The 15,272-nt window shown below is 37.1% G+C and overlaps 1 protein-coding gene across 1 annotated transcript in view; it reads left to right on the top strand.

The window, feature by feature from the left end:
* Positions 1-15,272, top strand: part of LOC144044846 (receptor-type tyrosine-protein phosphatase S-like) — a 125,714-nt gene that overhangs the window by 58,906 nt on the left and 51,536 nt on the right. Inside the window, exon 6 of the mRNA XM_077559505.1 lies at positions 7,065-7,175. Coding sequence (XP_077415631.1) covers positions 7,065-7,175 — 111 coding nt within the window. The remainder of the gene's footprint in view (positions 1-7,064; positions 7,176-15,272) is intronic.

A 15,272-nucleotide genomic window follows, 5' to 3' on the forward strand; every position in this document is an offset into this window, starting at 1 on the left:
GACGTTGTTTTATTGGATACTAGATAGTAAACAAATAAGGCTATTTTATTATTTTTGACAAAACCTACTTGACGAAATTATTAGTAGCCTTTGGTATGTTAACAAGGAGAGTAAACTCAATTTTATTTATAGAGCACTTGAAATCCAACCCCAGCTGAAACAGAGTGATGCACATAATAAAAATCAAAGATAAAACATGAGACAATTAAACCTAACACAACTTGAAAACAGTGAAACAATAACAAAGTTAAAAACAATAAAAACAAATAGGACACATAAACAAGTGCAGAGTATCATGCTGTGTTGAAAGCAAAGGAATAAAAATGGGTTTTAAGGCACCCTTCGAAAATGTGCACCGGGAGGACATCACATAGTTTGAGACCAGCAATAGAAAAAGTGCTATCCCCATATGAACTTTCACTTAGACTGTGGTACCTCCAGGAGCAGTTGGTCAGCTGACCCGAGGAAGCAGGCAGGAGTTTAGAGATGGAACAGCTCAGAGAGGTAAAGTGGGGCAAGAGAAGCCATTAAATGACTTGGAAACAAGTGTGAGGTTTTGCCCAACAGCAGAATCAGGAGGCTTGATATATATATATTTTTTTTTTTTGGGGGGGGGGGCTTGTCAATGTGATAAAAAAAAATCCTCCACAACAGTGACTTGGTGAAAAACTAAAACATCTATTGCCACTTTCCTATTATCAAACAGAAAATGGAAAACATATATTCAATGCAGGAGATGGCAGAGGTGTCCAAACTGGCGAATGGGGTCCATTTGCAGCCGACTATCCATTTTTTAGTAGCCTGCGCCATATCCGAAAATTGACGTTTGACATGGCCCAAAAGGCTAGCTAAAACACACGCACGAACGCACGCACGCGCGCACACACACACATACACACACACACACGCACACACACGCGCACACACTACTCCTACAGTTTGCACTTGTTTTGGTTCTGAAAGTGGAGATGGGATTTGTTTGCTTTTCGGTATGGGTGTGGATTTGTCTAGTGGGATACAGAGCCAAGGCCACCCCAAAATCTTGAAAATCCTAAACTATTTGCCTTATCACCTTTAACAGAAAGCTGTTAAGTAGCAATTTTTCCAAAAATAACAAAAAAATATGAACAATATATAATTGCGTTCTTGATTGATTTCTACATGTTTAATACATTAATGTCAAATAATTTTAAAGCACCCTTTCATCCTTCCATTTTTTTTTATACAACCCTCTAATGAAAAAGTTTTACAGGGAAGCCTTCTCCACTTGCTTTTACATATAGGGGAGGACCATAAATCACAATCAGTCATATTCAATTATCCAAACAAATTACAATAAACATGAGTAACACCCATATCAAGTTTCTATTTGAGAAATTATATTAAATCACAATGATATTATCCCGTCATTGTAGCCTGTAAAAATATGTTTAATGGCAAGGTAAGCAAAACACCCATATTCCTTTGCCCAAACAGTACAACTGTTACCCTTGCTATATATGGGTGACCCTTGACCTCACTATCTGGTAACACACCTTCTTACTATCAATATATTTGCTTTCCTACATGGTGACATTGCTGAGTAGGCCTTTAGTCTAAAAAATTAAAAAATCAATTCATGCTGTTTTTTAACAGGTCATATGCTTTAGCTAAACACGTGTAGCCACAGCCTGGGACATGTCTTAGCATAGCACTGCTCAAGAGGCATGGGCAAGCCCATGATAAGAGCTCCAAAATTTAAAAAGAATCTAAAATGAACTATGAAGTGCATAGGAGGCCTGAATATTGGTTGTGTGCTGGCTGACTCCAAAGTAAATAGATAGCCAGGAGCGTAAGGGTTAGCGATATTATTAATAGATTAAAAAAAAGACATTAAAAAAAAAAAAAGTAAATTTTATGTGTAGGTCCCTTCATGCCTGGTTCTCACTGTGAAACGAATACGGAACGGCATCCGTACGGACACAGCAAGAAAAAGAATGCATTTGAGATCTGTGGAACGTTTCCACAAGGTGCGGATTTTAATGAAGCTAAAGAAATGACAAGAGCCAGACAGAAAGTCAGGCGACACCTTTCGAAGTATCTGGTATATTTAAAAATAAAACCATTTGCAAACTCGTTTTTTTTTTTTTACTATCATACTTAACCCATTCACTGCCATTGACGGCTATAGACGTCAAAAATTCATTTAAACTATTTCTATTAGTTTCACTTTACTTTTTTTTCACGTTTGTTAACAAGAGTATAAAAACCTATAATTTTTTTACTGTACATTTAGAACAGATATAAAATTTGTGATTAATCGTGAGTTAACTATCGAAGTCATGCGGTTAATTACAATTAAAAATGTTAATCGTCTGACACCCCTCATTTTTAATAATCTTTTCTTTTTTATTAGGGGCATCAGGTGATTAAATGTTTTTATTGTAATTAATCACATGACTTCACTAGTTAACTCACGATTAATCACAAATTGTATATCTGTTCTAAATGTACAGTAAAAAATGTGCTAGGTTTTCATACTCTTGTTAACAAAAGTAGAAAAAAAATGTGAAACTAATAAATAGTTCAAATGTTTTTTTTACCTCTATAGCCGTCAATGGCAGTGAATGAGTTTATAGAGATGGACCAAATGATGATATAAAGTGTGTTGTCTTGGGAAGCTATAGCTTGACATGAGTTGGACATTTAAAAGACAAAAAGCAAGCTCACAATAAATTAAACATGACAAAATAACACTATTTAAACACAAACTGGTAGAAGTCGCAGAAATAATGTCCAAAAAGCGTAACAAAGTGAAAGAAAAGCAGCTCTCATGGTTGTTATCGCGTGAACCCCCGTGATCTTGTGGTCTCGCAGGTGTAGCTTTCCCGACACGTATAACTCACGTACCGCATTCTGTGTTACGTACGGACACCGCTCCGTGTCCGAACCGCAGTCAGCGAGAAACTGGCGTTACATTTTGTCTTACAAAAAGCATTAGCGTGAATATTTAAGTCTTCCAGTGTTCACATAATGACTCGTATTTAAGATATCATAATCAAGTGATTCAATGGTGTGAAGTTACTATTCTTCTACTAATAGATGTTAGCACCCAACCTTCCCTAGTTGACTCCAGGTGTCCCATTTGAACCGATACAGCTGTCACTTGAAGCTGTATCATTTCAGCCAGATAGTCATGATACACCTTCCACCATTTTCCTCCAACTGGGTTGACAGAGATCATATTTCAGTCTGGCTCTCTAAGCAGCTTACTTTTCCATTTCTATTTCCTCGACTTTCTCTTTTTGTAGGTCATCCTTAAACTGACTTGCATTGTGATTGACCGCTGCTCGTTTGAGTATGCGCAGTATGCACCCACCGTGACCTTTGCACCAGACAAGAGTTGTGTTCTTTATGTCTGTCTCACCGCTGATTGTATTCCTGACTATACTTCATTTCTGAAGAAGACCTGATTTCTTAATCCTGTTCATCACAATCTTTCTCTGAATTGTGAGCAAAAGGAAGAAAATGAAGAAAAACAAGAGATCCATGAGCTGTTTTTCTTTCATGTGTTTGAAAAAGAAAGAAAAAAGGACTCAGGTAGATGATTGATTTCGCTTGCTCAGCCTCAGCTCAAAAAGTTGAGACCAAAATGGCTGAAACAAATCAAACTTTATCTCCCTTGAAGAATGATGCAAAAGGCACCGAAATACCCACTTGCAAGATATTAGAACTCATCTGATTAGTTCTTTTGGTTGATTAAATCATGTACAAGTTGAATGCAATGGAAAACGGCACAGAGTCCACCATTAGATTTAATGTTTTGTGACAGTTATCTTCTCTACACAGCAGTACTGCACTACATTTAATTTAAAAGGGAAATACGAGCAAAACGGTGTTCATTAAACCGACATTATGCAGCTGTTTTATCTCAGCTTGTAATATAGAGTAACACTCACTACAACATTCCACATCAGTGTTTTGTGTAAGTCATGACTGCAACTAAACCTTAAAAAAAGATATTTACTATGCAAATATTGCTACCAGTGCTTTGGAATGCTTTTGGATGAAGGCCAACAGCAGAAGGTGACCCGCCTTTAGTAAGAAACAGGGATCGGGACAGTTTGTTGGCCTTTTGATTTGCTGCAATTGGACCCGGATCACAAATTTTTACAGAAGCATTTGCCTCCACCAAGACAGAAACATTTGTCCCACTCTGAAATTAATGAAGGGCTACAAATGAGGATCTTATGGAAACACGATTGCTTTGCTCAGCAATTTAATCTTAAAATGGACAAATCTTATAAATGGAAGTTTTTATTATACTATTACATTTTTTTAAAGACGAAAGCTAGCTATTATCACAATTAGATTCTCACCTAAATAAAAAAAATAAAAAATATATTATAATAATACTTTAAAATAATATTTGACACCTCCAATTTTTTTTAGCTACACATAAGACATACATAATTTATATTATACCCTTTAATCCATGTAAATAGTCCCAGTTGTCTTCTGCAATTGCGGTAAATATTGTGGTCATCATTACCTAACTGCGCCATTGGACCATATTTTAACCACGCCCCCCAAAAAATCTGGAAAATTGAAAGGGTGAAAACCAGTTTAACACTACGCACCCTTTTTTTCATGCCCAGCGCAGGTATAGCTCAAAGCACATGGATGGTTCTTTCTTTGTTATTTTGCACTGTTGTGGAATGGAACGCAGATGACTCCCAGTCAATCGAAGCGGCTCCCCTCATCCCCATTAAAAGCAGGGTGGTGAAAACACACACATTGCTTGACATTATGAGAGCAGAAATCAGCTGAAATGCTCATACTTTAGTAGTATATATATATATATATATATATATATATATATATATATATATATATATATATATATTAGTGTATATACTATATTTAACCAGCCTGAGGGATTTAATGTGCCTCTTTGTATAATATGGTAAAGTTTGTGTGTGGATGCATTGGTATATGTCTATGACCGCGTGGGTTCCTTTTGTTCTGCAGTTAGTGTGTATATGAGGTGTGTATTTTGAATTGTTATGCTTTTTTTATTTTTTTGCCTTTGCTCAGCGCAATGCAGCAGAGTGTAAACCCTGGTTATGTACTTCCTCCTCAGGCTTCATGTCAAAGTCGGTTTTGGATGAGATGAATGTGACACAGTAGGCTGCAAGAAAAAAAAAAAATCACTGCTGGTAATTCAAAAGGCCCGTTAGCAAGAGTGGGAATAAAGTAGCAGTAAGAATAGAACTCTTTGAAACCAGATGAAGAAAAGAACACCTGACAAATGTTGGGAATAATTTTAGTTTAAGGAGACACAGAAAGTAGGAGGATGAAAATTGAGGAAGTAAGAGGCACACGGATGAGTTAAAGAGCATCATTGGCTTGTTGCTGTGGGGTATGAAACTATGTCTCTTTAAAGTTTACAAAAAGTCTCTCTGGGACTTCTTTTTAATTCACAAACTTTGTGCATTCATTTGGTGTGACATTGGCCACAGTCTATACAGCCCTGAGATATGAGTTTAATTTGTGATGTGACCATGCTTGTAACTCACAACACTTGTACCTCAAATCCTCTTTCACCATTGTAAAGAATGAAATGACATTTACCATTCCAGACTCCTTTCAAAAATACAAAAATAAATAAATAACTGTAATTTGTTTTTTGTTTTTGTTTTTATAAGGAAATGTTAACTTTATAACATTGTATGTTATAAACACACATATTACATAGTTATATATAGAATGTAAATGTTTAAATGTTTGTGGGTCATAATTAATTCATTGTAACGCCTTCTGGTCTGTGTGACATGGCCACCGGAGGCAGTATAATACATTCGTGCAGATTCACAACTGCTGTAAACTTCAGCAATATTATATTATATTAATATAATTTTTTTTAACAGAGAATAAATGGTACAGTATATATACATTGTTATATTGTAAGTCTACACATGTTGTTCCAATATCCATTCCCTAAAGCGTTATGTTTTTGTTGTTGTTAGCATTTAGCTAAACGACAAGCTAAGCTAAGTCAAAGCTTATGTGGTTGTTTTATTAAATGCACAACATCTAACTTAATATATTTGTTTTATGTTTTGTTGGACAATAAACTTTACCCGGGAGTGGCATTAACTCATTCACTGCCATTGACGGCTATAAACGTCAAAAATTCATTTGAACAATTTCTATTAGTTTAACTTTTTTTTCCCACTTTTGTTAACAAGAGTATGAAAACCTAGAATTTTTTATTGTACATTTAGAACAGATATGAAGTTTTTAATCAATCACAAGTTAACTACTGAAGTCATGCGATTAATTACAATTAAAACTTTAATCGCCTGATGGCCCAAATTTTTAATAATATGTTCTTTCTTTTTTTAATTCATTCAATACTGTTGATGGCTATAAATGTCAAAAATTCATTTGAACTATTTCTATTAGTTTAACATTTGTTTCCACTTTTGTTTACAAGAGTATGAAAACCTAGAATTTTATATTGTACATTTAGAACAGATATAAAATTCGTGATTAATCGTGAGTTAACTGGTGAAGTCATGCGATTAATTACAAATTTTAAAAAATTATCGCCTCTTGCCCCTAATTTTTAATAATCTTTTTTTTTCATAAATGTATGGCAGTGAATGAGTTAATTAGCTTGTCGTCTCTCTTTTGAAGAAATGTTCTCTATCTGCCATACCGCTGCTTCACCGCCACCATAGAGCATCTCAAATGTCAAATCAGCTGAACGATGGCTTTTAGTTTAAAAAATAAATAAATGACAGGTCACTTGTATCTCAAGCCACCTTTTATTTTTAAGGAAGGACAGAGTTGCCTCGTATTTTTTGTACTCAGTTCAAACGTTGCCTCGCTACAAAAGAAATAGCAAAGCAGACTTAGATGGATGTTGAGGCGATAGAAGTGAAGATCCCTCAGGGTCACAATGTACAAGAAAAAGGAAATAGGAAAAGAACAACAAGCAGACACGAAGCATGTGATAGCCGGATGCCATCAAAAACGTCTTTGACTGAACATCATTCTTCCTTCTCTCATCCCCTCAGGAGCTCTCCAGATCGAGAACAGCGAGGAAACCGACCAAGGGAAGTACGAGTGCGTGGCCACTAATTCTCAAGGTGTGCGCTACTCCTCGCCAGCCAACCTCTACGTGCGAGGTAGGGCCTGAAAACACAACATGCAACAAAAACACACACATACAGAACTAGAGACAAAACACCGTGAAATCACCACTGCTGAGGTGCTGTCGCCTTATAACCAAACACGTCTTTTCCATTACTGTGCTCTTTCAACAAGTACTACTAACCAACTCATTGTCTGCAGTACATGTTGATCTTGTTTGGCATTTCCCACCTTAACAAGTCCATCTTAAACCGTGGTACGGTGGCAAACACACCACGGTTTAACTGCATGGAAACGTCACTGTGTATTAAAATCAATTTTCTACTTGAGGCTTTCCAACCTGAGGAGTTAGACCGGCGGTGGGCAAACGATAGCCTGAGGCCCGCTACGTTCTGTAATCCAGCCCAATAAGCATCAGTGATCGCTCAATTTTGTGTGTTTTTTCCACAACCTTGAAAACTAATTAGCTCTCTAAGTACCATCATCATGACCAGGATTAAAATACTGTAGTGCAGAAAGTCTCAAAAATGAGGAAAAAATACTTCAATAATGATTCAATTAAAACTCTTCACTGCCAGCTTTTTTAGAACATTTTCAAGACCCACATAATATTGTGTTTGATTTTTGTATATACAGTCCATCAAGTCTACCAAATGAAAGGATAGACTCTCTCCTTTCGCCTTCCATTCTTATGTACGACGGCGTATTAGGGCCACTTATAAATATAGATTTTTTAAAGGCTGGGGGCAATATTCCGAGAAAAAAACTCGCAAATTTACGAGTTTTTTCCCCGCAAATTTGCGCCTTTATAAAGTGGCAAATTTGCGAGTTTATGAAGTGGCAAATTTGCGAGAAAAAAATTCAGAAACTTACGAGAAATACACGTAGCGTAGCTATATTCTAATCATGTGAGGATTCGTTGGTGGTTAATGGGACACTGTTTATAAAATGAAAAGGCAGGATGGAGACGAATTTATTCTTAAATTTAAACTTTACTCGTCATTCACCACAGCTAGAGCGACAACACTTCCCGATTCCCTATCAGATGACTAACACTAACCAATCAGAAGCTAGCACACTTTAGGTAAATGCTAGTGAATGACGGAGAGCAGCAGATTCGACACATCAACTTAATTACTTGTACAAATTAATAGCAAAATGTATGAATGTGTAAATAATAATTATTGAAACATAAATTTAAAAGTAAATATATATTTTAATAAAATAACTTAAATGTTTCAGCCGTCCGGGTGTGGACCTTTGCAAAGTCAGGCGTGTTTGTTGCCGGCCAGTGGCCGTACACAATGGTACACAAGAGCGAATGCTTACCATCGTTAATCTATGCTAAAGCAAATAAAATCTCCTTATTTGGAAACCCGACCGAAAAGTATTGGCACAAACAGTCGAGTAGTACACTACGTGTATTTCTTGTAAATTTTTTTGTTTTTTCTCGCAAATCTGCCACTTTATAAAGTCGCAAATTTGCCACAAACTCATAAATTTGCGAGTTTTTTTTCTCTGAATAAAATAAAATATATTTATACGTGGCCCTAATAAACCGTCGTACTTATGCAATCAGTAGGGTAGGTTGCGTCAAATGCAGTCGTTTCTCCCATTGCCATTGGACTAACAAACTGCTGATCTCTTATATGAAATGGGCCATCGATGCCATCCACTGGTGGTTGTGCATCAGTTAAAGTTGTTTACAAGTTAAAGTTTAATATACTTGTCAATGACAGTGAATGAGTTTTCAAATCTACTGTGCATACAAGTAAAATGGAAACTGGACCTAAATAATTGAATTGTCTAAAAACAAACAGCTCTTAAAGATGAAATGCAGATGTAGGAAGTAAAGCGCCAGTTGAATTTATAAATTTAACATAAAAGTTAAAGACAACTGAACTGTACTTGTGAAGTATGAGCGGGAGGCCACAAAACATCAGAGGTACCCGTACAACTTTGCTTAGTTAAAATTGTAGTTGTTTTTTTTTAATCATTGGTTAATTAATCTATTCTAAATAATCAAATAAATATATTTTTGGGGGCTGGGGGGTGGGTGTTTGGTGCCACTTTTTTTCAGACCTATATCAAGACAAGTACTCAACTCTTGAGAAGTCACCGATATCAAGTACCAATATCACCGTAGTTTAGAAATTTTCCCCAAAGAAAGATCTATATCTACCAATATAGAATTTATTATTAAACTTCCATGAAATCAAATTAAATGTTCTATTCTATTTTTTAATTTCTGGTTCCTGATTGTAAAAAGGCCACAAAATGACGGCCAATACTTGTATCGGCCGCCGTTGCGCGTACCGAAACCTTGAAAAAAGTCCTGGAATTGGTACTTGCCCATCCCTAAATTTTACATTGTAGTTAGTTAGAATTCAATTACAAATACAACTATTTTAAAATGAGTTATTGTATTAAAAAAAAAAACAAATCTTACATGTTTATTAACATAGCATTTTCCGCCAAATTGAAAATGTCTTTTGAATAATTTATCTTTTTAAAAAAAAAAATAATAATTAACAGAAGGTTTTGTAAACAAGAAGCCTAACAAGATCCAAGCCTATTAAACACTGTCTACATCACTGGCGTCAGGCCAAAACCTTGTACCCCGAAAAACAACATGTTTTTTTCAATCATTAACATTGTATCATTTGTGAATTTCTCCACAGTGGGATAAATAAAGGTGTATGTTATCTTATCAAACAGAACAAGACATTTTGAACATTTTAGATTGGTCAACATTTTGCAATATTTCATAAAAATGGCACCCACATGTATGGACTGACCAAAAATATAGATTTTTGAAAAAATATTAAATATGCCAAATTTTGACTTTGGAAGTTCTGGCCAGGTTCAGTGAAATATACAGTGCGTTTATGTTTTTATTTTTATTTTTTTGTATCTTATCTACAAATAACCTGGCCCATCTGTCTATTTTAGAAATTAAATGAGGCCCCTGAGCATAAAAGTTTGCCCACCTCTGAGTTTGCCCATTACTGTACAAGGTCAATTAGATGTATTATTATGACTACATTTTTAATGTCCAAAAAAACCCCCCCAAAAACATTCCTGGCACCATTGTGCATCCGTTGAACCATTTCTAATGATTGTAGCATCTAGATTGTGTGTGTATGCGTGATTTTGTATGTGTGTGCGTGTGTGGCTCTGCGCAGGCCGTTTTTATTCTCTCTGTGTTTCCTCGTTCTCTCTCCTCACGTCATTGTGTTCCGCATCAACCCCCTTCCATCCCTCAGAGCTTCGAGAAGGTTGGTGTGCTCTCTCTTTTCTTTTGTTACTCCTTTGTTTCAGAAAGCTTCTCTTATTGAAACAGAGAGAAACAATCAAGAAAGAAAGAAAGAAAATCCTGAAAGACCACCGCACTCTATTTAGACTGTTAAAACCGTCTCCCAGATTCGGTTAATTTCTCCAAATCCGCTCTCCATATTATCGTACAGTCTACACAGCCAAATGCATTGACTGCTTTGTGAGGCCTTGTGTGCGAAACCCTCTCCCCCAATCAATGTTTTTTTTGCATGGTATGGTCCTGTTGTCATGCAGACCCAAGAATTGGACGATAGAAAAGAGGTGATGTTTGCATGAAAGGAGCGAGAGAGAGAGAGAGAGAGAGAAAGAGAAAGAAGCACCGCTCGCACGTCATGAGCATGACGCACAGTGTTCCCAAACCCTCGGCGTTATTATTAAACTTGTCTTGTTGTGTGCGACCACCACCCCCCGCCCCCCCCCCTTCTGTGTCATTGCATCAACCTGACATTGCATCTTCTCCAGTTTTGCACTTGTTGCATCCAGTGGGAAACTTGCGCTCCCGGTCATACTCGCACGTCTCTTTGTTCGATGTGGCTCAAGCTGCTTGTGTTGGAATCGTTATCTTAAGTCTGAATAGACGGGAAGGCATCTCCATTTCCATCTGTGTGTTGACATTGTGACCCTCATGTTCACTTTTACGTCGGCACCTTTAGTACTGTTAATTAGTGAAATGACATTATGAAATGGCAGTGCTTTTGCACTGATGACTCATCCTCACAGTTATGATTTATTGTAATGTGAATTTGTGATTGGCCAGTGAGGTCTGTCATACATTACACAGCAAGTGTCACCGGTTTTTGACACCAAAAACTACTTCATGGATGCTGATTAATGTGAAGTACTACCAGTTTAGTGTGCTGAAATAACAAATTTGCTTAACCCTGGAGAACCCAAGAACCATTTTCTTCTTTGGAAAATTATGAATTATACATTAAATGACTGCTATAAGTTCACTGAACACCAAAATATATGTTTTTTCAATGTTTTTTTCAATGTATTCCCTAGTTTAGGATTAGGGCGAAATTTGACCCTTTGGGATTTAGGGGTATCATTTCGAAAAATCAGAATAACAAAAACTGTCAGTAAACTATTTAGAATTTAAGAAAATAATCAATCAAATACACAGCTACATTGAACAATATAATTGTTTTGTTTTATTTGTTGCATGTTAGCCATCTTGTCACCACCACTCTGGCTCATGTAAGTGCAATATTTATCCACTAGATGGCCCCATGCAGGGGTCAGAAGTGGCACTCTGAACTTTTTATGTTAAATTTGTAAAAAAAAGAAAAAGGTCTTTGTTATTTGAGTAGCAGAATTTATAGGGGCCAAATTTGACCCCGTGGGTTCTCCAGGGTTAAATTACCTTTAATTAGGTTGTTAATAATGGATGATGTTGATGATATGCATATATGCAAAGGCACTGATCATGTTGATAATTTTTCATGCTAATTATCAACAATAATTTAACAAGGTAGGAAACAGATAAACGAAAATATGCTACACGTTATTCCCATAAATCTCCACAAGGGGTATGATTCTCGCTTTGGGTGCGAGAAGTCCCGTGTTCATGTCCCGGACGAGCCCCCAAATATGTAATACTGTATATATCATTAAGACACAGCAACATATAAAATACGTCCGACAAAAGAAGTGAGGTTAAAAACCACAAGCTTGATTTAGGCCAATCAAAAATAAGCTCAAATAAAAGGATTTGAAACCCAGACGGAAAATAGGTGGGGCCACCACTGGACTAAGCCTAATCGAAGGTTGTCAGATCCAGGCTTGTCCCCTAAGAAAAGACAACAACAAAAAATCTAGATTAAAAAAGAAACAATGAATAGATGGGGCTACCGGTGGTCAGCAGCCCAAATTAAGATCCAGCATGCTACTCACGGCTGGAGCTGGGCAGCTGTGGCAAAGAAAAATGACAAAGAGGTTAGACAATCCAAAAGAAGATAGACATCACCACTAACATTGCGTTATCTCATCTCAAAGGAAAAATGTGCCACCCCTCGATGCCACCCCCTAATCACTAATTGATGTCAGGTGTGACCAGGTAGTCAAGAGAAGCATGAGCTCCTAATGGTGGCCATGAGGTCGCTCATGATGCCCTTTCCCACAGGCATCATGTTGCTGTCACACTGTCCAATGGTCAATGTTTATTTGCCTTTTACACAGCAATGTACCATATTTAATCATGCAGCGACAAGTTAAAATGGACACCTTAAATACCTCACTACAAGGCAATAGAAGAAGAAGCTAGTATTAGTAATGAAGTCGTAGTCATTTAATATAGATGTAAATACAGGGTGACCCACAAAAAAAAAAAAAAACGGTCATCGCCTAAACTTGAATGACTTTAGAAATAATTAATCAATTATTTTTAATATAATTAATCAATTATTGGAGATGCGATGGACTACTGAGGAAAAGGAATTTATAGTTGAGGCATATTTTCGGCTGAAGTCTATCCACGCAGCTTAATTGCAATTCAAAGAACGGTTCGGATGTCGTGAATTTCCTGTCCACTCAATGATCTACAGATGGGTCAACAAGTTCAGAACCCATGGGAGTGTGCATAACCTCAATTGCAAAGACACTAACAGACAATCACAATCTGGACGACCGAAATGATCAAGGACACCACACAAGGTTGCTGCAGTCAGAGACTCTGTTGTCCGCAGCCCAAGCAAGTCTGTGGGGCGGCGAAGTCAGGAGCTTGGAATCAACCGGGAGTCTGTGCTGATAATTTTGATGGCAGATCTGTCTGTTAGTGTCTTTACCATTGAGGTTATGCACAGTCCCATGGGTTCTGAACTTGCTGACCCATCTGTAGATCATTGAGTGGACAGGAAATTCACGACATCCGAACCGTTCTTTGAATGGCAATTGAGCTGCGTGAATAGACTTCAGGTGAAAATATGCCATCCATTCATCATGTAGCGCTTATCCGGGGTCGGGTCGCGGGGGCAGCAGCTTTAGCAGGGAAGCCCAGACGTCCCTCTCCCCAGCCACTTCAACCAGCTCCTCCAGCGGGATCCCAAAGCGTTCCCAGGCCAGCCGAGTCTCTCCAGCGTGTCCTGGGTCATCCCCGGGGCCTCCCGCCACTGGGACATGCCCGGAACACCTCTCCAGGGAGGCATCCAGGAGGCATCCGAACCAGATGCCCGAGCCACCTCAACTGGCTCCTCTCCACGCGGAGGAGTAGCGGCTCGACCCCGATCTCTAAGGGAGAGCCGAAAATATGCCTCAACTATAAATGTCTTTTCCTCAGTAGTCCATGGCATCTCCAAGGTCAAATTTGGTAGACTCTTAGAACATTAATTCTTCTTGGTAAATCTGAAATATAAAAATAATTGATCAATTATTTCTAAAGTTATTCAAGTTTAGGTGATGACCGTTTTTTGGTGTCACCCTGATGTGTAACTACGGTTCTATGAGTCCCGAACGACCGCCAGCATTGCTTGACACTCAGAGCCCTCGTGTTGATTTGCGCGAGAAGGTTCTGAGAGACTCGGTTCCAGGAGGATCACGTCAGCCGAAAACCTGGAAATGTCCTTTTATGAATTATTTTCCCGAGCGACGCATGCGCGTGAGGATTTCAAGTAAAATTGTTAATAGCACAGAATATACTTATTTACCTTTATATAGCAACTTAGACATAATGGAACGGTTTTATAGTATACTGCACCTCTAATCATTTTCCGTGGATTAAATTTTACAATGTACAAATGGTTTGGTGAGTGTCCTATTAATTTGTTTTTTTACATAAAAAAATAAAATACCCTAGGTGACCATTATATTTGTTGTTTAAGCAATTAAATAACACCATGTAATTGTTTCTTAGAACACAAGCGGAAAATGCAAAACAGAGGTTCAATAGATTAAAGTGGCAAGGATTCAGTGTGTGTCCCTCACATCCACTTGAGCAACAACAGGGAATGCCTCTTAAAACTAAATGGAATGGAACCCATTGCTAACATCTGTATATGCGCTGTGTATCTTCAAACAGAAACCTGCACTCTAATAGAAGCTGCACCTCCATTAGTTTATGGGCATCTCCCCAAATAGATCTATTTTTTTCTCATTTTGAGGATAAAAAGCAACATGTGCTACAAATGCAGTAAATTATTAGCTTTACACATTTTGATTTTTTTTTACATGACTGCAATTTTATTATTCTCTCATTCTGTAGCATAAGCAGCCATGCATCTTTAGTGGGGTTTTATTCTTCCTACACCAAATTTAATAGAGACAACTGGGTAAACTAAAATAACAATAATTATCCTAATGATATATTTCTACATAAGCATGGAAATGTTAATGTGGAGTAAATAGTTTTGACTGGGCTATGATGTTCGAATGTGTTGCAAAGTCGATCAAACATTTTGATAAAGTCGTTCGAACGTATTTGTAAAAGGAGGGTAAATACTAAAATATAACTTTTTTTTCCCATAATGCCACTGGGTATTTACTTGCACAATTGTGGCATTACCCCATGTCATGGGGGAAAAAAACAACCCTGCGGCATTATGGGGGAAAAAATGCTTTTTTTTTTGCATTTAGAAACTTTATCATTATTATTTATTATTATTATTATTATTTATATGATATGAAATATGTTTGAACGACTTTATCAATACATTTAAAATACTGCAGTACGTTTGAAAGACATCGGCCAAAAATGTTTACACACATTGGCAGTTCCACACTTCCATAGTCAACACCAGCCCCCCCAAAAAATTAATTAATAAATTAAATAAAAACATTTAAATATACAAAAATACAAACAA

This window comes from Vanacampus margaritifer, chromosome 2, assembly GCF_051991255.1.
Source record: "Vanacampus margaritifer isolate UIUO_Vmar chromosome 2, RoL_Vmar_1.0, whole genome shotgun sequence".
Taxonomy (NCBI): Eukaryota; Metazoa; Chordata; class Actinopteri; order Syngnathiformes; family Syngnathidae; genus Vanacampus; species Vanacampus margaritifer.